The 23,692-nt window shown below is 42.5% G+C and overlaps 1 protein-coding gene across 1 annotated transcript in view; it reads left to right on the plus strand.

The window, feature by feature from the left end:
- The window catches only part of LOC109920854, a 174,135-nt gene that overhangs the window by 12,356 nt on the left and 138,087 nt on the right, over positions 1–23,692 (plus strand). Inside the window, exons 7-12 of the mRNA XM_048593994.1 lie at positions 1,586–2,180; positions 3,260–3,459; positions 5,019–5,434; positions 10,936–11,090; positions 13,146–13,354; positions 20,947–21,086. Coding sequence (XP_048449951.1) covers positions 1,586–2,180; positions 3,260–3,459; positions 5,019–5,434; positions 10,936–11,090; positions 13,146–13,354; positions 20,947–21,086 — 1,715 coding nt within the window. The remainder of the gene's footprint in view (positions 1–1,585; positions 2,181–3,259; positions 3,460–5,018; positions 5,435–10,935; positions 11,091–13,145; positions 13,355–20,946; positions 21,087–23,692) is intronic.

The following is a 23,692-nucleotide window of genomic DNA, read 5'->3' on the forward strand; positions in this document are numbered from 1 at the left end:
TGGAGCTGTATAGACGCAGGCTCCCATTCCATCTGATCTGACGTTTATTAAAACATAGCTTCATTTGCACATACTCAGGAACAGTACCCAGAGTAAAATGTAATTTCTTTTATTCATTGCACATCAGTAAAGGTCACAGTCTGGATATTTGTGCATTAAAGCTTTGGTTTCACTAAATCTAATATTGATATCAGTTGGCTTGCAGTGGGTTAAGTTGAAGGGGATTCTGAGAGATCGGATTTACATGCATTTGGAGGGGCAAGGACTGATTAGGGATAGTCAGCATGGTTTTGTGTGAGGAAAATCATGTTTCACAAACTTGATTGAGTTTTTTGAGGACATACAAAATGACTGAGGGCAGAGCAGTAGACATTGTCTAAATGGACTTTAATAAAGCCTTTGACAAGGTTCCCCACAGCAGATCACATGGGATTCAGGGAAACCTTGCCAATTGGATACAAAATTGACTGTTAGTAGGAAACAGAGGGTGGTGGAGGGTTGTTTTTTGGACTGGAGACCTGTGGCCAGCGATGTTCCACAGGGATTGGCGCTGGGTCCAGTTTTGTTTGTCATCTATATAAACGATTTGGATGAGAATTTAGGAGGCATGGTTAGTGAGGTTAGTTGCGGATGACACCAAATTGTTCGTATAGTCAACAGTGAAGGAAGTTATCAAAGATTACAAAGGGATCTTGATCAATTGGGCCAATGGGTTGAGGAGTGACAGATGGAATTTAATCTGGATCCCTACAAGGTATTGCATTTTGGTAAAACAAATAAAGGCAGGACCTATACAGTTAATGTTGTTGAACAGAGAGGTCTAGGGTTTCAGGTACACAGTTCTCTGAAAGTGGCGTCACAGGTAGACAGGGTAGTTAAGACCATTGTTGTTCAGACCATTGAGTGTAGGAGTTGGGTCAGCATGTTGAGGTTGTACGGGACATTGATGAGGCTACTTTTAGAGTACTGTGTAAAGTTCTTGTCGCCCTGCTGTAAGAAGGATATTGTTAAATTTTAGAGGGTTCAGAAAAGATTCACCAGGATGTTGCTGGGAATGGAGGGTTTGAGATGTAAGGAGAGGCTGGAACTTTTTTCTCCGGAGTGTAGGAGGTTCAGGGGTGACCTTAGAGACGTTTAGTAAAATCACGAGGGGCGTAGACAAGATGAACAGCAAAGATCCTTTCTCTAGGGTGGGGGAGTTCAAAACTAGAGGGCATATTTTTAAGGTGAGAGGAGAGTGATTTAAAAGGGACCTGAGTGGAACTTTTTTGCACAGAAGGTGGTTCACATGTGGAATGAACTGCCAGAGGAAGTACATTTATAACATCTAAAAGACATTTGAATAGGTACATGAATAGACAAGGTTTAGAGGATTATGGGCCAAATGCTGCTCAGTGGGAATCTTGGTCAGCATGGATGAGTTGGACCAAAGAATGCTGCATAACTCTATGACTCTGAGTATTGTACTCAATAAAAACTTAAAGTAGATAAATTAGTGCTTATAATTTTGTTGCTTAGAAATGAGCTTTGGTGAACCAATACTTCTCAATTAATTTGATTAGTTTGGTTTGTACTTTCTTAACAGTCATACAACATTTCATTATATAAGTCTGGCGGCTGCACATCACCTCAACTCCTGAACAGTCCAACTGGTTACTGTGAAGATTTATTGTCCTGTAGTCTGCAGAATGAATTGAGATACTTTGGAGAAACAAAGGTAGCACAGCAAATGAGCCATCCTGGAAATGACTGTGATGACCGTGAAACTTTTTCACTTCCAGCTGATGCAAGCAGTCAAGCAGAGAGTTTGGTGTCAGTTTCTTGCAAGGAGCTGGAAGAAGAGCAGGGGTTAGGACCATGGCAAACTGAAATTTCAGGAACTGAGCTCCATCGTTTTGCGGATGGAGAGGCATCGAATTCTGAGGATAAACAGTGTGTACCTGAGTGCCCAGATCAAAACCCAACATCGCAGACAGCAGAGTGCACAGGTCTAGAATCTCAGAAAGCCTTCAATTTACCAAGTCTGACAGCATCAAAAAGCCTGCCGTTACTAATGGCAGATGAAAAACACCTTTCAACATCCAGCAACCCTCTAATTGAAATAATGAAAGGAAATATCAATATAGCCTATTCTCCTAAGAAGAAAAAGATTATGATATACATTTGTGGTGGCTACAAAGGTAATTCTTCTTCTGAGAGACGTTTTCACATCAGACAAAATCATAAATTTTGATTTCTTTGAAGTGAAAGGATAGAAGAATGGTAAGAGATATAAAATGCTTAGAGACAAAAAGAACTGCAGATGCTGGAATCCAAGGTAGACAACCAGGAGGCCGGAAGAAACACAGCAGGCCAGGCAGGCAACTCAAGTCCCGAAGAAGGGTAATATCCGAAATGTTGACTGCTCCTTTCCTCCAAATGCTACCTGGTTTGCTGTGTTCTTCTAGCCTCCTATTTGTCTACAAGAGATATAAAATAACTTTCTGATTGCTTATCACTCAATTTGCACTATTGTAACATCAAATTACCTCAAAGAGCAAAAGTCTGGAATTGTCCAGTTTATATTTTAACGCAATTGCTGTACAAATAAAGACTTAAGATATAAATAAAATTATGAGATATTAGCAGTAAACTGAAATTAGTAAAATGAAACCTGTCAACTAGGAACTTAGTATTGTGCTAAGAGTTCATCAATGCTAGGTAGAAGCATATTGGCTGAATTGTCATGGGTCTCCTTTCTTGATTTTGCAATGTACTTTCCAGGATTATGCAAAACATGCTTCAGCACCTATAATTTAAAATATGGCTTTCAGCACTCAGCTGAACTAGTGGCTCGTAGAATTCTAAAATTTTACAGCATGGAAGCAGGCTATGTGGACGATTTCACTCTTACCTGCTATTGAAAAGATCATTCATTTACTTCTGTTTCTCCAACCTTTCCATGTACCTTTTCAAATTTTCTTTTACAGATATTAATCTTTTTCCCTTTTAAAAAATAATTCTGCTTTCACCATAATTTCTGCTCCTCACCACTATCTGGCGTTAAATATACTTCTCTTGCTTCAAAGTTGGGTGCGTTGTTTGAATATCTTTGAGGGGTGCTATCAGTGATAATGCAGTACACCCTCAGTTTAGGACTGGAGTATTAGCTTCCCATTATAATGGTCTTGGTGAAACGCTTCAAATTCAAATCATTTTGTTTTGAATTTGTATAAATTGGGCCAGAATTTTAATAACTTACATTTCTTCAAAATTCCAGATACAGAACATGAAAGGAATGCGTTAATGAAGAATGTATACCCACAATTAAGCACTTATTGCAAAGAAAGGGGTTACGACGTCATGATGGTTGACCTTAGGTGGGGCATGAAAGATGGAATTAGTGACAATCATACAATAGTCCGACTACATCTCGAAGTACTTAAGGAATGCCAAACTTCAGAAGGCTCCATTTTTATTGTAAGCATACTGTCTATAAATTGTCAATCGGGGTCAAATGTTGGATCAGATTTAAGGTTCTTTCAGACTGTGTTCTGCTTGGAGTGACACCAGGTTGGCAGGTTCAAGTTACTCTTAGGGAGGCAACTTAAACTTACAATCTCTTTTTTTCTAAACTTTTATACAGAGTTGGTTTATGCCAGCTTAATGCTTGTTAAGTATCTGCCACTTTCATAACATGTTTGAAGAGCATAATTTAGTGATTAAATGTAGAACACTGGATGCTGGTGATATGAAATAATAACAGAAAGTGCTGAAGAAACTCAGCAGATCTGGAACCATCTGTAGAGAGAGAAAGAAGCTAATGTTTTGAGTCTAAATGTTAACCGCGTCTCTTCCTGTAAAATTTATTAAGTGGTCACTTATCACTGTCACTTGATGAATATGACTATTATTATATCATTTTTTATTGAAGGTCTATATATTCTTTGTAAAAGGTAAGATGGTTGGGGGAGGCATCAGAAACTTGTTCCAGACATTGTGACTACACTACGATAGTTGACACTGCAAATTGAATAGCAACGCATAATTGTAAACACTAACTGAAACCAAATTGATCAATGGTTTGCTCATAGGATTAAAGTACAAGTCCAACGTAAAACTTTTAATTATGGATTGATAGGCAGTTAAAGCACAGATGGAGGCCATTTTATCCTTCTATGTCCATGCCAGTCAACAAAGAAAAGTCTATGCTAATCCCATCTTCCAGCGGTATTTCTGTGAATATCTAAATTCTCTTTAAATGTCATGAGAGTCTCTGACTCAAGCATCCTTTCAGACAGTGAGTTCCAGACTCCCACCACCCTCTGGGTGAAAAGGTTTCTCCTCAGCTCCACTCTTAGCTTTCTACTTCCTACCTTAAATCTACACCTCCTAGTCATTGGTCTCTCCACCATCAAAAAAGAAGTGCCTGGCTTTTTACTGCCTTAACTCTGCCCTTTATAATCTTATACCCTTCTATTAGGTCTCATCTTTTGCTGCTCCAAGAAAAAGAATAACAGTGCCTAATTCACCTTGCCTCTTGGCTTCAGCCCAGGCAGCAACTTAGAAAGGCTACCCTGCACTGTCTCCAGTGCAATCAGATCCTTATAATAAGGTGTCTACAACTGCATGCAGTCCTCCAATTGGGGGTTAACCAGGTCTAATCTGTAGATAATTTAAACATGTTCAATTTGCTGGATTTTTTTTTAAATGTCAAGAATTGTTATGCTTTCCATTAAAAACAAAGAACAAAGCCCTTTTGAGATCATGGACAGAATACAGGTGATTCAGCACTGCACCACAAAGGCAATTAATAGCTTTGCATTCCAATGTGATTTCAGTCATGAATCCCTTTTTGTACTAAGGAAGATAAGTAATATATAGAGAACTGTGACAAAGGATATCCATTTATACATAATAACATAATCCGATGGATTGAAATTTGTCTATGATTTGCTTTGCGTGTTAGACCTGGCTTTTATTTTGAATATAGTTGTTCATGGAGTTACAATACAATGAAGCCTCCTTTTGTCTTGCAGCTTTTAATTGGCCAAAAGCATGACTCGCTTTTCCTCCCTGACAGCATCGTGAAAGATGACTTTGAAGCTATTTTGAGCTTTATTGAGGCCAAGAAATTGGAGACTACAAAACGGCAGCGTGGAAAACACAACCGTGAGCACCACACGCTGCTTGAGGGCCCCGGACTGTGTGAGGAATCTCAGAGCGGACGACCTGATCTGACTAACATTTCAACTCCACAAGATAAGGAAGTGCCAGAAAGCTGTGACACTGGAGCCGGTGAAATCCAGTCTGCCCGTGTCCCTCAGGCACATGACACAAATGATACTGTACCTCAGTCTACACCAGACTTTGGGAAAGCAATTGGGCTTCTTCAGCAGTGGTACAAACTGGATGAGAACTGCATTCCCAGTGTTTACAGGCTGCAGCCAATAAGGTTAGTTTTAAAATGGTCAGCAATTATCATAAACCATTTTACATTGTGCATTTGACCCAGGTCTTGACTTTTAGAACATAGAACATAGAACAGTACAGCGCAGTACAGACCCTTCGGTCCACGATGTTGTGCTGAACTTTTACCCGAATCCTAAGGTCTATCTAACCTCCACCCCTACCTTGAACTATCATCCATATGCCTATCTAATAGCCGCTTAAATGCCCCTAATGAGGCCGACTCCACTACCAGACATCTAGGAATCACTGTCCCAAGACTGTCCAAAGTGGGGGAGGAGCATCCAGGAAGCTGTCAAGCACCTCGAGACTTGCTGTTAGGAAAAAGCTGAAGCCAGGCGAAAACAGCAAAAGGGTGCCGGACTGGTGAAGTTCTGGAAGACTGGAAGGTGGCTAATGTTGTTCCATTGTTTAAGAAACGTAGCAAAGATACGTCAGGGATCTACAGGCCCGTGAGCCTGACATCAGTGGTAGGCAAGTTAGTGGAGAGGATACTGAAGGACAGGATCAACCAACACTTGGATAGTCAAGGTCTAATTAGGGATAGTTAGCATGGACTTTGTGCACGGAAAGTCATGTCTGATAAATCTTTTAAAGATTTTCGAAGAGGTAACCAAGAGGGTGGATGAGGGTAGGGCAGTGGATGTTGTCTATATGGACCTTAGACAAGGTCCCACACAGCAGGCTAGTCATGAAAGTTAGGTCACATGGGATCCAGGGAAAGCTGGCTAATTGGATTCAAACTTGGCTCAATGGTAGGAAGCAGAGGGTGATGGTTGAAGGTTGTATCTCGGACTGGAGGCCTGTGACTAGTGGTGTGCCACAGGGGATGGTGCTGAGAGCTTTGTTATTTGTTATTTACGTAAATGATCTGGATGTGAGTGTACAAGGCATGATTAGTAAGTTTGTGGATGATACAAAATTAGGAGTTATCGTTGATGGTGAAGAAGGTTATCAAAAGTTACAGAGGGATCTTGATCAGCTGGGGAAGTGGGCTGAGGATTGGCAAATGGAATTCAATTCAAATGCAACATAGATAAGTGTGAGGTTCTGCACTTTGGAAAGTCAAACCAAGGTAGGACTTGTACAGTAAATGGTAAAGTCCTGAGGAGTGTTGTGGATCAGAAGGACCTAGGAGTACAAGTCCATATTTCATTGAAAGCTGTGTCGCAGGTAGGTAGGGTGGTGAAGAAGGCACTTAGCATGCTTGCCTACATCGGTCGAGGCATGAAATGAAGGAGTTGGAATGCTGTGTTACAGTTGTATAAGTTGTTGATGAGGCTGCACTTGGAGTATTGGTACAGTTTTGGTCATCCTGTTATAGGAAAGACATAGTTAAACTGGAAAAGTTTGCAGAGAAGATTTACGAGGATGTTGCCAGGACTAGTAGGCCTGAGTTATAGGGAAGGGTTGGCCAGGATAGGACTTTATTCCTTGGAATGTAGGAGAATGAGGGGTTAACCTTGTTGAGGTATATAAAATCATGAGGGGCATAGCTGGGTGAATGCATATAGTCTTTTTTCCAGGGATGGGGAATTGAAAACTAGAGGGCATAGGTCTGAGATAACAAGGTGTAGAGCTGGATGAACACAGCAGGCCAAGCAGCATCAGAGAAGCAGGAAGGCTGATGTTTTGGGCCTAGACCCTTCTTCAGAGGTTTGAGGTGGGAAGGGAAAGATTTAAGAAGGACCTGAGGGGCAACTTCTTCACACAGAGAGTGGTGTGTATATGGAATGAGCTGCTGGAGAAAGTGGTTGAGACAGGTACAATAGCAACATTTAAAAAATATTTGGATAGGTACAAGGCTAAGAAGGGTTTAGAGGGAATTGGACCAAATGCGGACAATTGGGACTAGCTGAGTGGGCACCATGGTCAGCATGGACCAGTTTGGGCTGAAGGGCCTACTTCCATGCTGTATTACTCTATGACTCTATTCGCTGCCACATCAATGCCCCACCCACCCCTTCCCACAACCACCTTCTGCCCCAAATGTGGTAGAGTCTGCGAAAGACCAATCAGACTGTACAGCCACCTACAAACTCACCCTGAGAGTGGAAGAGAATCAACTTTGTCTGTGAGGGACTGCCAATGATGGTGATGAGCAGATAAAACACATTGGTGCCTGTATCGACTACTGCTTTAAAAATACTCTAAGACTGAGTTCTACAGCCTTCCAACTGTGAAGTATGTTCACGACCTGGGGTGTTAACTTTGCTCCTCTGTCCATAATGTTATTGACTTTGAGAGTATTTGCACCATTTTCTGTTTTTATTTCAAATTTCCTGTATCAATGATATTTTTATTATTACTATGTTAGAGGTTAAGAAGAGTCGGTTTATTGACAAAGGTGAGATGATGTCAAAAGAAGATTCCTTGGACTGTGATATCATTACTGAATATTGACTGTAAAATAATTGTGGGATGTCAGCAAATATGTTTGACTGTGTTGTCATTGGTTAATAGTAAAAAAATACAGTGCTGGGTTCTTCTAGTTGTTAGAAACATGCTTAATCCTGGCTGATTTTTGCATGATTAAGGAAGGAGATGAGACTTTTTCCTTAATCATTCAAGGAATATGGTGTCGCTGGTTGGGCTAGTATTTATTGCCCATCCCTAGTTGCCCTTGGGAAGGTGGTGATGAGCTGCCTTCTTGGACTGACGCAGTACATTTCAGCACTATTAGGGAGCGAGCTCCAGCATTTTGAGCGAGTGACACTGAAGGAACGGCGATATATTTCCAAGTCAGGATCCTGAGTGGCTTGGAGAGGAACTTGCAGGTGGTGGTGTCCCAACCATCTTAGCAATGATAGTGTGGACAAGCAAAGTGTATCATATTGGTAGCTTTGGCCAATACATCAAGTATGATCAGGGTCAGTATTCATTGCTGGGCAAATCTGGGAATATGAGACATGGTGGCATCCTAGGGTGTATGGTATCTGAGCAAGGAACAGTCAATTTAAAACACATGCCAATGCTGCTTGGAAAAACAAATGTGGCTCCATTATTGTGCAAAATGTAATGCAATAGCATATATAACAGGTAATAAATAGTACCCACCAAGTCAGGAATAAGAGAAGCAGATGATTTGTATGAAGAAGGAAATCATTGGTAGTTTCTCCTTGGTATAAAAGTTTAGAAATGACAGCAAACTTGACTAGGAGCCAAGTTTCCTCTAGCCTATGACTATCAAGCTGAGGCTGAATACAGTGGGATGATCAGAGTAGATAAGGAGCGCACACATGTGAACCAAAAGCCTCGATCTTGACTGAGTTGGTTCCTTAGGATGAGGAAAGGATTGTGGAGGAAGGAGTTTTGTAAGGGCTTGTGTTTTCTTACACGCCGTTTGAAATATCTCCACAGAGGTCGGTAAGTCGCCCTTTATTTACATGTGCATGGTACATGACACTGGTCCGGATTCCTCAGAGCCAGCTCTCAGGGTGAACAGGATGTCTGACACTCCTGTTCTTATCTGTCAGCCAGGATTTGCTAATTAGACCAGATCCACAGCCCCAATGGGAGCTGATATTCCATGAGGTCCACCTGGCTGACCTTGTTACAAATCACTGCACTGTTTTAACTCCACAGTATATGTTCCCTCTTTGACAGATTCCTCTTCTGTGACAAGTTTCCCATCTGTAAATCAACCTAACTGATGGACTTAGTTTTTATTTGGTAAGGAGCACTCCACTGTGTGGGCAACACTAAAAATGTTTCTATGGGAAATGAGTTTGCAGATTGCATATAAGACCATAAGACATAGGAGCAGAAATTAGGCCATTCGGCCCATCAAGTCTGCTCCGCCATTCAATCATGGCTGATAAGTTCCTCAACCCCATTCTCCTGCTTTCTTCCCGTAACCCTTGATCCCCTTGATAATCAAGAACCTATCTATCTCAGTCTTAAATGTACTCAATGACTTGGCCTCCACAGCCTTCTGTGGCAGTAAATTCCACAGATTCACAACTCTCTGGCTGAAGTTGTTTCTCCTTATCTCCGTTCTAAAAGGTCTTCCCTTTACTCTAAGGCTGTGCCCTCGGGTCCTAGACTTTCCTACCAATGGAAGCATCTTCCCAACATCCACTCTGTCCAGGCCATTCAGTGTTCTGTAAGTTTCAATTAGATCCCCCCTCATCCCTCTGAACTCCAATGAGTATAGTCCTAGAGCCCTCAGATATTCCTCATATGTTAAGCTTTCCATTCCTGGGACCATTCTCGTGAACCTCCTCTGAACCTGCTCTAGGACCAGTACACCCTTCCTGAGATACGGGGCCCAAAACTGCACACAATACAAATGGGGCCTGACCAGAGCCTTATAAAGCCTGAGTAGTACATCCCTGCTTCTTTATTCAAGTCCTCTCAAAATAAATGCCAACATTGCATTTGCCTTCCTGACTGCTGACTCAACCTGCAAGTTTACTTTGAGAGAATCCTGGACTAGAACTCCCAAATCTCTTTGCACTTCAGATTTCTGAATTTTCTCCCCATTTAGAAAATAGTCCATGCTTTTATTTTTCTTACCAAAGAGCACGGCCTTACACTTTCCCACGTTGTACTCCATCTGCCACTTCTTTGCCCACTCTCCTAACCTGTCCAAATCCTTCTGCAGCCTCGCCACCTCCTCAGTACTACCTGTCCCTCCACCTATCTTTGTAGCATCTGCAAACTTAGCCAGAATACCCTCAGTTCCTTCATCTAGATCATCAATGTACAAAGTGAAAAGTTGTGGTCCCAGCACTGACCCTTGTGGAACACCACTTGTCACCGGCTGCCATCCTGAGAAAGACCCTCTTATCCCCATTCTCTGCTCTCTATGACACAAAGAAATATAAGTATGTATCTAGAGACTTTCAGGCTTACAGGATTCACTAGACATTTTACAGGCAGTTTGGTTCTTTTTGTGAAGCATTGCTGCATTGTCAGAAACGTTGCAAGCAATTTGTGCAAAGCCAATGTTATAATATCCAATCAGTCATTACTGATTGCAGAGTTAAAAGGTGAAAGGTGAAAGTCAGCCACTGAGCTGACAGAAATTTGGTAAATGAAGAGGTTTTAAAAAAGGCTGAGGGAAAAGAATTAATGTCAACTGTGGTGAAAAGATTTGAGAGTCAGCAGTGACTATGTCAGGGTGGATTGTTAATCCTCATGATGGAGTTCAAGATCAGAGGTACTCTGCAGATACAGGGGAGCATCAGATAGTGGCTAGATTTGCTACTGTAGAGACTGAAGCTATACTGTTATTTGACACCAGCTGACAAACCTGTACAGTGAGAAAAGCAGTAGTTTTGCTATTTGTGTGATAATGGTTTGCTATAGTTGCGAGCAGAATAAAATTTAAATGGCTGTTTGGCCCCGAATCAAATTTACCTCCTTATTATCAAACTATTTTGTGTCTGTTTCTTATTATAGTTTAATCCCTGTGCAGAACTTTGGAAATAGGCAGGTTTCCTTGCTAAAATCTCTAAATCTGAGCTTTCATTTCCAATGTAGGACACACTTCAGAGACATTTACAGTATGGATCCTTCACGTAGACAGCATTCAAAGAATAATTGGTCAAGTTCTGCCCAGAAGCTATATAGTATTCTCCAGGAAAATGCACCTTTGGCACTCGGTAAAGAAAGAGCCTCAAATCTTCTAAGGACAGGTAATGATGGAATGGCTTTAAGTGTGAAGTAACAATAAGAATAAGCATAATAACTTTACATAGGACGACCAACAGAGTGTTTTCAAACTAATAGTTATAACAATTACTTTACAAATCCTAACATTAAGTAATTGTTAAAAGAATTGTTAGGAGGATACAGAAACTGCTATCCAATTTCATCAGTATATTTGCAGTTAATTGCTGGAAATGCTAAACATACCCAGCAGTGTTAGGACCCAGAATAGTTCCAAATCTTGTTTCTCGCCCACAGTGGGAAATACATTCTATCTGCAAAGATGCTGTCTTTTTGAAAAATATTCTTTCATGGGATGTGTTCATGTGTTGTCCATCTGTAATTGCTGTTGACTGAGTGGCTTCTTTGTCCATCTCTGAGCGTGGTTAAGAGTGAGTCACATTGCTGTGGATCTGGAATGGCATACAGACCAGGCTGGATAATGATGGCAGATTTCTTACCTTCCCAACAGGACAGTAGTGAGCCATGCAGGCGTACAAACCAGGAGCCTAAACAGGCCATTCAGCCCCTCAAACCTGCTTCACTGTTCAATGAGATCATTCCTGCATATCCCAATAACATTTCACAACCCCTTGTTTAACAAAAATCTATCTATCTCTGCCTTAAAAATATTCACTCTGCTTCCACTGCCAAATTCAGAAAGGTCTTCACAACAATTATTGGTAATTTCATGGCTACTGTTACTGAGATAAGCTTCCAATTCCAGAATTTCGTGATGAGTTAAGGGTGTTGGTGTGCAGTCCTGGTCACCACACGGTAGGAAGGATGTGATTGCACAGTCACAGCATTGTAGATATAAATCACACAGAATCCTTTAAATGTGACTTCTCTAGTTCTACTTTCTTATAGGAAAAAGAGAGCAAGAATAATTAAAATGGGAATGGTATTCTAAAAGGAAGCACAATAAGGATGTGACAAGCAGCTAAAGCCGTCCTATGGGGCAGAGATAGTCCAGTTTGTTTTCTGTGTGTCAATAGTGATTGACAACTCACTAATTAATATGGAAAGTTAAAATCTTGGATTGATATTGTCACATCTTTTGCCTTCCCACCAATTCCTTGACCCAAAGGGAAGGAGCCACAGACTATTTTATGTCAAAGATCAGCATAGATTCTCTCCTTCCTCCTGCTACCCTCCTATATTTCATCCCAGCCCAAACTACTACTTACTTCTCCTCAGGAGATAGCAAGAACTGCAGATGCTGGAGTCAGATTCAATACACTGTGGAGCTGGAGGAACACAGCAGGTCAGGCAGCACCAGAGGAACAGGAAAGGCAACGTTTCAGGTTTACACCCTTCACCAGGCCTTGTGATGGAGGGCCTAGGCCCGAAATGTTGACTCTCCTGCTCCTCTGATGCTGCCTGACCTGCTGTGTTGCTCCAGCTCCACCCTGTATTGACTCTTACTTCTCTTCACTCCGTTTTCAGCCACTTCATCTTCTGACACCTAATTCCTGATCAATCACATCACTTGTCGGAGTGTCTCCAGTCACTGTTCTGCTCATAGTCACTGGTCTGTGTTCATCAGCCGCAAGAGTCCATGTCTGAACACTCTGTCCCCATCAACCGCTGTCCCGTCTCAAATTTTCATTTCATCAATAAATGCCACCTAACTTCACCGTTTTGAAAATTCCCTATTTGATTGCTTAAGACCAAATTTTTTACCACAGTATTGGGGCCATGTGAGCAATAGTGTCCCTTGACTGTGTATAATCCCTCTTCCTGCCCTCTGATCTTTGAGTCTTTTTGGACTGGTTTCCATAATCTTATTACTTCATTCTCCATTCCCTGTGCTTTTTTACACTTCACCTCTGTGAGGCTACCTTTGTGTGATTTCATTTGTACCTGTACCAGAGCAACCCATCCGATGATCTAATCCTGATGACTGTCTTGGTGGTGATTAGACTTGCCACCGATATCGCTACCCACTTGATGACTCTGTTAGGAAATTCATCAAATCAATGGCCTTTTTGGGAAAGCAAGAATCAATTTCTCTTTCTGTTCTAAAAATTTAACTCCAGTTATAGAACGCGAGGTTAACCAGGGTCTACAGACAACGGGACCTCCAGAGGATCATTGCCATTGGTTTAAACGGTATATCACTGACATCCAATGCAACCTGTCAAGTGAGAAAGCTGCAGATTTTATTGATGTCTGTCCACGTTTGCCAGAAATTAACAAAGAATTGTATGAAGCCCACACACAGTTTCTGGAAAGCATTCATGCCAAGGTAATAATTCATAGCTGCTTGTATTATTGGTATGAATTGTTTTGATATAATACCACATTAGATTTAAATGTATGAACAGGATCCTTTAAAGACCCGTCTTTATCTATTCTTGAGATATTCATCTTTGCGTCTGTTTCCACTCCATCCAGGTTTTCCTCCCAATACATATGCCTGCTTTTGGTTTGAAGAATTAGTTGAGTCATACAATGCTGGCAGATGTGAGTTTCATGAGATTGTTATGTTTTGAGACTATGTATTTAATTCAGGAAAATGGAGAAACAGTGGGAATCATACGACTCAGCATTCCCTCTAAGCTGCTCAGACATTCCATGCACACCGAAAACACACATGCCGACATAATGACTTGTAGTTCTGGAAGTCATCGCTGTGTATGGACTTTGGAGATCAATGCGATGGTAAAACTTGTTAGGAGGAACGTAGCTGTTCTGGATTCTACTGGCAGCAAACCTGGGGAGTTAGACTAAGGATTCAAGGGAGTTCCAGTTGTTTTAATGAGAAGAATGTATAAGATATTGACACTTATAGACGACGGGAGAAGTATTTGTGCTGACAGTGGATTGACTGTTTGTTTCCGAAGTTATTCTCCAAGGAAGATTTCAAGAAAATCAGATTTTGTAAATGGTTTAGCAATAGAATGGAGTTGAGAGCCTAAAGGATAGCTAATTAGCAATTCTACCTCAATCCAAGAATTCTGTGATTTTAGGCTACCATGGAGAAAAGCTACTGGAATAACGTTTAGTAGATGTTGCCTTTTAGTTTGTACCTTACAGTAAAAGTCTTAAAACATGAAATCTTGTCATGTAATTATTTAAATTGATCTTTGGGATCTAACATTTCTGTTTAAAGGTTATTAGTCTCTATAGAAACCAGTGTGCCCTTCGCTATGATGGGTCTTAAATAGGCCTTTGCCAGCTGAAATGTAGCATAAGGTATGATGGCTAGAGTCAAGTAGTGATCATGTAGTTGAAATGCAAAGCAGAGCTTTTCCCAGCCACGGGATGATGGGCTCAAAGATGGGGGATGTGTGGGAACTGCAGATAAATAGCAGAGAGCCATGTAAGGATGGCTTCTCCTCATTGGAGACATTTCCAGTGATGGCTTCTACTGGGATTATTTGTTTGTTAATTGGAGGCAGGCAGTCAGTTATAGTAACTAAGGTCTCATCTAGAGGCAATTATCCAAGCACTGGCAGCATTTTTCCAGCAGTAGAGAAGGATCGTGCCATGTGGGCAAGCCATGATTATAATGGAGGCAGCCTCTCCACAATAGCCTGGGGAACCAGCAGCTGCAGGCCCCATTTCCCACAGAAGGGGCTATTGGCAGGTAGATACCACCAGTACACCAACCCTGCCACCAGAGGAGTTTCCCCACTTGGCTTGACCCCTCTGATATCTAATTTCAAACTTACCAACAACCCTGAGTGTGCTTCCCTTTCAAAGCACTCTCATGTTCTCCAAGATGCATCAGCAGCATCACATCATCCACTGGGGCCTCCGAGGCTCTGGTGCTACCAGTCCCTGGAGCAGCCAGCAGCATTAGAAGCATGTCTGCTACCTTTGAACAAATGCCGGGCTCAATGGTGGACAATTAGGAGGCCTCATGAAAAGTAGCCCCTTTCAAACTGGCTGCCCCAGTCTGGATCTCGGCAAAAATAGCATCTGGGCCCCCAGGTTCCCTTCAGGGTCCAGAAACGTGTGTGAAAATCCTGCTGTCTGTGTCCCAATTGGTACAAGAAGAACAACCATAAATATCCATGATGATGCTACTCAACAACGGGCCCTGCTTTGAATGATTTCAGTACGATTTGAGGACATGCATTTTTTTCTCCTCCTTCTCAAAAAATGGACCAGGTCGCGATTTGAAAAGTTCCTCCTTCAAGTCCAGAAGTGAGCGCGCCCACCCTGAGCACAGCCACATATCTGGATGGCACGTGGCTGATTTAGAAATTGGAACTCAAAGGATTAGTTTGCCTACTCTGAGCAAAAAGGGGAAGAGAAAAGAAATCCTTCTATAAATCGCACGAGGCTGCAAAATGGACTGGTGATGCTTCCTGCTGAAACACTGTTGCTACCCAATCCTTTATATCTACTGAATGAGAATGCCAATGCAAGGGTGGACAGCAGTTATACTCATAATAGAGTCATACAGAATAGAAACAGTTCCTTTGGCCCACCATGTCTATGCCGACCGCCTTCTGAGCAAGTCCAGAGTTTTAGCAACTCTTTGGCAGGACTTTGTTATTGTACAGTTTCTGCCACTGAGACAAATTGCATGGGTTGCATTGTACAGATCTCAAAGACAAATATGCCAGAGTCTTTGTGATACAATATATGCAAGAATAATAATTGTGTGAAAGAATCAAAATTGATATATCAACCAAAGCGACACCTCTTCTTTTTTGAGAAGAAACAGAATTAACTTTCATTTTCCCTGTAACTCCTGACACATATCCATGTGGCCAGGAACAGCACCCCATGTGTATACGGGCTTGTGTACGTGTGTATACTGAAGCTTGCTCACATTGATGAGCCGATGCCAGGACAGTATTGCTCCTGCGCGAAGTGATGCTACTGAGTCCCTGAAACTCCGAGAGCCTTCCGAGTCCACACAGCCCACTTCCTCTGCTATCTCTCACTCACCCTTTTCAACTGCAAGTGAACTTTAGTTTGTTCAAATTCAGCGGTTTTCATCACTGGGTTTCAGTCGGTTGATTAAAAACATAACTTGCCCAGCATTTTCCTCATTTCATTCTAGGGACTACAAGTTGGTGACAAAATGAAAAGGATAGCACACATTGCTATCATTGACTCAGCCAGCGCTATACACTTAAAGTTAGACTTGCTCATATAAGTCAATAGCTCCTCCATTTTCACGTATTGGCACCACCTTTGAAGCTATCATGGGACGAGCGGCATCGGCCAACTCAGGTTTGCATTTGCATTGTAAAATGTTACACGTAGTTCCCTTACTGTATCCAAAGTAATTGAGTGATCAGTAAGTATCCACTTTTGTACCATTTCTTTCAACATCTGCACACGTGTGCACGCACTCACACACACACACAATCTCACTTCCGTTGCTAAATGACCTGCTCACAATGGGTTACAGTTCAATTTTCTGGTTATGCTGATATAATTATGTTGCCAGAGTGTGGTAAAAATATGGAACGTGCAGCCTGAGAGGGTGGTGGAGGCAGGTATTCTCATAGCATTGAAGAAGCATCTGGACAGGCAGTTGAAGTGTCAGGGCATTGTAGGCAATGGACCAAGGGTATGTAAGTGGGAAGAGTGTAATTTGGTTTTGTTGGTCCACATTGTCAAGAAGAAATAATTAGTAACATAGGAACAAGAGTAGGCCATTCAGCCCATCGCGACTCCCCCACCATTCAATATAATCATATGTGATCAAACATTCCTATGCCCTTTACTTGTTCCCATCAACCTTTATGCCATTGGTAATCAGAAATCTGTCAATCTTGACCTTCAACAAACTCAAAGACTGAGCTTTCACAGCCCTCTATGTGGTAGAGAATTCCTAAGGCTCACAACCCTCTGAGCAAAAACAAAATTCTCCTCGTCTTGTCTCCAAAGTGACAAAACTCCCCAATTTGTATTTACATGTGTAACTCCTTAGGACCACATGGAGAATGCAGTGATGGAACCCAAAGAGTGTCAGAAGCATCTCCAATGTACTCAGTGCAGGGAGCCGGGGAATTGTATGAGGTTTTGGACTCCAGGGATTTCAACGTGAGATTTCCTGCATTCCACTGGACACTCCTGCTGCTTTAAGGTCACCCCTTCCCCCATACCGCACCCCCCACCCTCCCCCTGCCCACTGTGGAAACAACAGGCACAATCCCACCACTGCAATTCTCCAAATTGCCCTGGTTGGTACCCACTCAGTGTCTGGGATCCAACTATGGTTAAGCTATGAGGCCCAGCCCAGGAGAGTGGACTAGAGCCTGGGTTGGTTCCAGAGGGCAGTAGGAGTATCCACTTTTATTAGAACCCCAGACAGTGCTCAAGAACAAAAGTCTTCAGGAAATCTTCCCCCCTTTTCCAATCTGGAAATGCTGAGATTGTTTGCGAGATTGTCAGGTGAGAGTTAGAACAGAGATGAGGAGAAATTTCTTCACCCAGAGTGTGATGTGCCTGCGGAATTCACTACCACAGAAAGTGGTTGAGACCAAAACATTGTATTTTCACGAAAAATGTAGACGTAGCTCTTGTGGCTAGAAGGATCAAGGGATATTGGGGGACAGGGTTGGGGGGTGCAGGATTAGGGTACTGAGCTCGATGATTGGCCATGATCATACGGAATGGTGGAGCAGGCTGAAGGGGTTGAATGGTCTATTCCTATGTTTCTACGTAGCCAGTGACATATATTGGTCAGTATGGCTGAGCCACACTTTACCTGTTGTAGTTCGCTCCTGCAGCATTGAAAAGAAGAAATGACGATGTTAAAAGGAAACAAGTGGCACCTATTTGGCTGTGGAAACAATGTGATACACAATATAATTTATATCCAACTGAATTATATGAACACTTTAGTTAAATTGGATATGCCGTTCTACACCTGAACAATGGGTCAAATGAGTTCCAGCTATTCATAATTCATGATGGAATCAGGAGTTGTGGGCCTCCTTTGCCAATGCTGTGCTTGCCAAATTTTAAATAAGTTTAGCCCATTCAATCAACTAATGACTTTTGTTTCCTTAGACTGATTTTACATTTGCAATGAAATGAACTGCTGCAGAGTAATTGAAAGAGATCAAACTTGTTTTGGGAAGATAGGAGTGATGTGATAAGCTCTTAAATGAGGGCAGACATATTGAAGAGAGATTTCAGCTGGCACTACCTTCTCCTGGCTCCGAGAAAGGCAGTTTATAATTAATGGGGCATACCTTTGCTTCTAACCATTGAAGGTTAGAATTGGGATCCTGGACCTGATTGCCAAATTCAGGTGCTGCATGTAGCCCAGGCATTCCGTGTCCTCACTGCTCTTCCTTAAAGGGATCTGTAAGCTGCCCAATCATTGTTGCTGGATCCTTATGTTGGAGGATCCAGGAGAGCAGGTTTGCTCCCTCGAAGCCCACAGTAAACTGTGTCCTGAAGAGCCTGTCTGGATTATGATCGTCCATTTCAGTGTACAACATTCATGTTTTAGCCAAATTACATGGCATTACTGACAGTTTTGTCTTTTCAAATGCAGAAATGCTACATCATAGCTGGTGGCTATAATGGTCATGATAAAGCCTGTACCCCATCAAAGTTTGCAACATGTATAGTCAAACCCATCACAATGGTCTATGGTTTGCTGTCTTTTCCTTCACTTCAGCTGCTATCCTGCATGCTGGTTTTGTCTATTCCATGCTGCATTGCACCTCTGATGCTGCTAAAGCTCCAGATCTGAACAGGCATTAACAGTGTTTTCACACTTCAGTCAAGCTGAAAGAATTTGGGAGGAAGTACTCAATGTTTGCTTAACTGTAGCTCAGTAGCAGCAATCTCACCTAAGTCCAATAGCTGTGTGCTCAGGTTTCACACCAGAGACATGAACACAAAAGTTGTGCAGTACTGAGGGATAGCAAGAACTGCAAATGTTGGAGTCAGAGATAACACAGTGTGGAGCGGGAGGAACACAGCAGGCCAGTCGGCATCAGAGAAGCAGGAAAGTTGATGTTTCAAGTTGGGGCCATTTCTGAAGAAGGGTCCCGACCCGAAATGTTAGTTTTCCTGCTCCTCTGACGCTGCCTCACCTGCTGTGTTCCTCCAGCTCCACACAGTACTGAGGGAGTAGTGCTGTACTATAAAAGGTGCAGCGTTTCAGATGAGATATTCAGAAGGCCCTGTCTGACCTCTCCCATGGGTAAAACAGATCACATGGCACTATTTAAAGAACATACGCATTCTTTTGGTGTACTGGCCAACATTTCTCTCTCAACGAACATCCCAGAAACAAATTTTGTGTTGGTAACCACTTCACTGATGATGGGATGTTGCTGTGCACAGATTGACTACCATATGTGTAATATTACAGCAATGATTAAAGTTTTAAGAAGACTTCAAATGATTATGTAGTGGATTCTGGATCATCCTGAGGTTGTGAAAGGACGACGTAGAAATAATATTTCTTCTCTGAACAAGTGAAGGAATTGCCATTAGCACAAGTTACGAGCAACTCGAGGAAATGAGGATAACCTTTGTGCCTGTGCCTTAAAACAAATATACAAAATTAGAATCTTTAATCGACAATTAGTCTGTGTACCAATGAGCAAGTTGTTAAAGGAGAGATTTCCTGTGTAGAATAGAACCATTATAGTGTGCAAGCAGGCCATTCAGCCCATCAAGTTTACCCCAACTGTCCACAAATGTCCCACTCAGACCCACCCCTCCTCCATCACTGTAACCCTGCTTTTCCCATGGCCAATCCACCTAGCCTGCACATGCCTAGACACTGTGGGCAGTTGAGCATGGCCAATCCTCCCAACCTGCACATCTTTGGACTGTGGGAGGAAATCAGAGCACCCAGAAGAAATCCATGCAGACAGAGGGAGAATGTGCAAACTCCACACAGACAGTCGCTTGAGGATTTGAATCCAGGTCCCTGGCGCTGTGAGGCAGGAGTGCCAATCACTGAGCCACCATGACCCCCTCTGTGCTATGTGGACAACTGTACGGTCCACACTGTATCAACAACAAGCACTGAATCTCTAGTTTTGTTCTTTCATGAGCATCGCTGGTAAGGCCTCTGTTTGTGAATTGATTGGCTTGCCACCCCATTCCTTAGTGAACCACAGTGATGTGGGTCTGGAGTCACATGTAAGCTGGATAGGGGAAGGCCAGTAGATTTCCTTCCCTCAAGGACATTAGTGAACCAGAAATTATTTTTGACATTTGATGATAGCTCCAGGGTTACTATTATGAAACCAGTTTTCATTATTTGAATTTAACTTCCACAGGTTAATTGAACCCATGTCATCAGGGCATTAACCTGAACCTGTAGAATTACTAGTTGAGTGACATTATCTTTACACTACCGTTGTCCCGACCTTTTACTTAGCACACATAAGGGGAGGCAGTGACCTTGTGGTATTATTGCTGGATTGTTAATCCAGAGACCTGGGAAATGTCCTGGGGACCTGCGTTTGAATCCTGCCATGGTAAAATTTGAAATCAGTAAAGGATCTGGAATTAAGGGTCTAATGATGATCATGAATCTATTGTTGGAAAAACCCATCTGGTTCACTAATGTTCTTTAGGGAAGGAAACAGGCATCCTTACCTGGTCAGGCCTACATGTGACTCCAGACACAAAGCAATTAGGGATGGGCAATAAATGCTGGCCGAGCCAGTGACTCCCTTATCCTGTGAATGAATAAAAAAAACCAGAGGAAACTCCTTTATTCTTGTCCCTTCTATTCCTTCCTACCTGCTCATTTTTAGTTGACAGCCATTGTTACTTTCAATTATGGTGGCTCTTTGTGAATTTATCTTTATCAAGACCTAATGACTTTCCTTGCTGCCTGATGTGTTTGCACAAGAAGGTAATAATCAATGTTCTGCTCTGCAGCTTCGGCACACCAATATTTATGAGTACAAGGTCAGCTGGGGAAGGGATGGAATCAATCCGCAGCTTAACAGGTCCCACTTATTCTACATTGAACGCCTGTGTGCTGACTTCCAAAAAACCTTCATTGCTCACTTTCACAGGTCAGTGTTTCTGTGTCAATCTGCTGTAACAGAAATGAAATACCCTGCAAGGAAGACGATATCACATGAAGTTATTGTTTTCTTAAAGTTAAATGTGTAGGTTCTTGCTTCAATTAATGTGTGAGATCTGGGGACAGCAGCTAAATTGAATTCTGAGGGAAACATTGTTGATTGTCGGAAAAACTCATCTGGTTCACTGATGTCCTTTAGAGAAGGAAACTGCTATCCTTACCTGGTCTGGCCTACGCATGACTCCGGATTCAGCAATGTGATTGACTCTTAACTGCTCTTAACTGCTCTCTGGGCAGTGAGGCCCTCATTCCGTGAGTGGGAGAAAAAAGGGAGAAAGGAATAGAAGCACATGCTGATTTGGCTTTGAGGCAGATGTGTGAGGAGGCTTATGTGAGCTATCAACTCAGCGAAGGCTTGTTAAGCAGAATGGCCTATTTCTATGCTCTAAGTATTTTATAATTCTGTGCAGTTCTTTTTGTGAGAACAGTACCACTGACCACATCGCTTGCTATTCCTTTGCTCTCTCAGAGACTTGTTGCAACTGTGAAACCTTTCAGTCACAAGTATGTCACAACTCATGGGTAGATTCTTTGGGTGGTGGGGTTTGGCTCGAAGAGGGCTCAGAGACAATAGCTGCTCAGCGCTCCACAGGGTATTAGTTGCCTGAGAGTGAGAATTCCACCCCCATCCGGGGAGGAATTTGTAACTTTGGAGAGTGAGCAGCAGCAGGGTCAAGCAGGACCACAGCTGGGCCCTGAACTAAAAGAACTAATGGAGGCCAGACTGAAGGCAAGTGGCTTGGGGTCTGGCCATCAGATCCCAGTCAGGGGAGTGAGTGGCTCAGGGGCTCTGGGTTTAAGAGGCTAGTGTGTGGAATGGGAGGGGGTAGAATGGGTCAAGAGTGGGATATGACCCTGGGGGAGGGCGTAGTCATTGTTGATGCCAACCCACAAAATTAAAGCCACAAGGGAGTGATTGTCAGCTCCACTAGTGTGGGTGCACCATGGGTTGAGGCCCTTACGTTGCCCATTATTTGGTCTCTTAAACACCTTCATAGATCACCTGATGCCTCTCCTGCATCCTGTTAAAAGTGGAGGGGGGGGCATCAGGTCAGGGGAGGTGAGTGGATAGATGGCAGGCTGACTGCCTGCTGTGTCTTTAAGAACCCCCATCCTCAAATCCCACCATCAAAACCTCTGGTCAGGGATGATAAAATTCCACCCAATATCTTTAACTATCCTTGAAAAATATCATTTGTGCTTCTCATGGTATACTAATCTCACTGCTTTGTTAATGCCCAGTGATGGGAAGACGGTCAAATAAACGCGACAAAAGCAACAACTTGCCTTTTTATTTGGCGAAATGCTTCATTCTTGCTGACTGGAGTATTTTCCTGTCATTTTCTGGGTCTGCGGAGCTGCCTATCTGTGGTGGACAGGGGTGAGGGGAACAGCCCCTGGCTTGAGGGTTTCCCCATCTGCCTGGCTTCACCTGCACCACCACCTGCCCTGGCAAAAAATTCTCTCTCTGTTACCTGAACTGGCATCTTACTATTAGCATGCCATCCTTGAGTGCCCCCTCAATAATTCTAGTTGTACACTGAACCATTAACTTGCCTCTAACCATTAACTTGCCAATTTGGGAAAATCAGAGCTGAGCAAATGTTTCTCAGTGCAGGCTTCTGATCAATACTTTATCCTGGCATTGGGGTCCTGATACATAAGGGCAAAACCAAGTTCTGTTTTCCGGCCCTGACTTAGTATAAGCAGTGACACAAAAGATTGATCATACGTGACCAGTTTCAAATGTAGAGTAAGAATTCATATTCAAAATGGAATACGTTTTCAGCTCCCCAACACTGGCATCTGCTTCACTAATAAGCACACAAGTTCTAATTGTGGAAACAAACTGTAATCCTGTTTCATCGCAGACACAGATGAAGCTGCTGTAATCATACAAGTTAACCTCTCCAGTCAGACGTAGGCAAAACTATAATCCTGTTCAAGTGCTGAAGCAATTGCATAGGTTGAAGCTGAATGACAATTTTTCTGACGGTAACCAAGTAACGATTGCTATGGTGAGACCTGTTTATGAAGTGTAAATGTTAAGAGCAGGGCCGATAATTCATCAAGTTAAATTAAAAAGTCAACGTTTAAGGTTGATGCTTTTATATTATCCTTGATGAATGGAGGAAACCATCATCATAAAAATGATTTATTTTCTCTTCTGTGGATTGCTTGTTTGGTTCTTTAACTGGTTCAAAGAAAAGGTTGCATGTGTACGTACATCAGATTGTTTCTCTTGGGTTTTAACAAGAAACCGTCAAGAACGGAGATTAGAAAATGTGCAATAGGGACGTAACTCTGGCTGAGGTGATCAGCTTTTGTAAATGACAGAAAAATATACTTGATAAATTTCAAATGTAAAAGTCATCCCAAAAATGGTGGCTCAGTGGTTAGCACTGCTGCCTCACAGCCCCAGGGACCAGGGTTCGATTCCAGCCTCGGTCAACTGACTGTGTGGAGTTTGCACATTCTCCCCATGTCTGAGACAACAAGGTGCAGGGCTGGATGAACACAGCAGGCCAAGCAGCA

Source organism: Rhincodon typus, chromosome 3 (assembly GCF_021869965.1).
Source record: "Rhincodon typus isolate 14 chromosome 3, sRhiTyp1.1, whole genome shotgun sequence".
NCBI lineage: Eukaryota > Metazoa > Chordata > Chondrichthyes > Orectolobiformes > Rhincodontidae > Rhincodon > Rhincodon typus.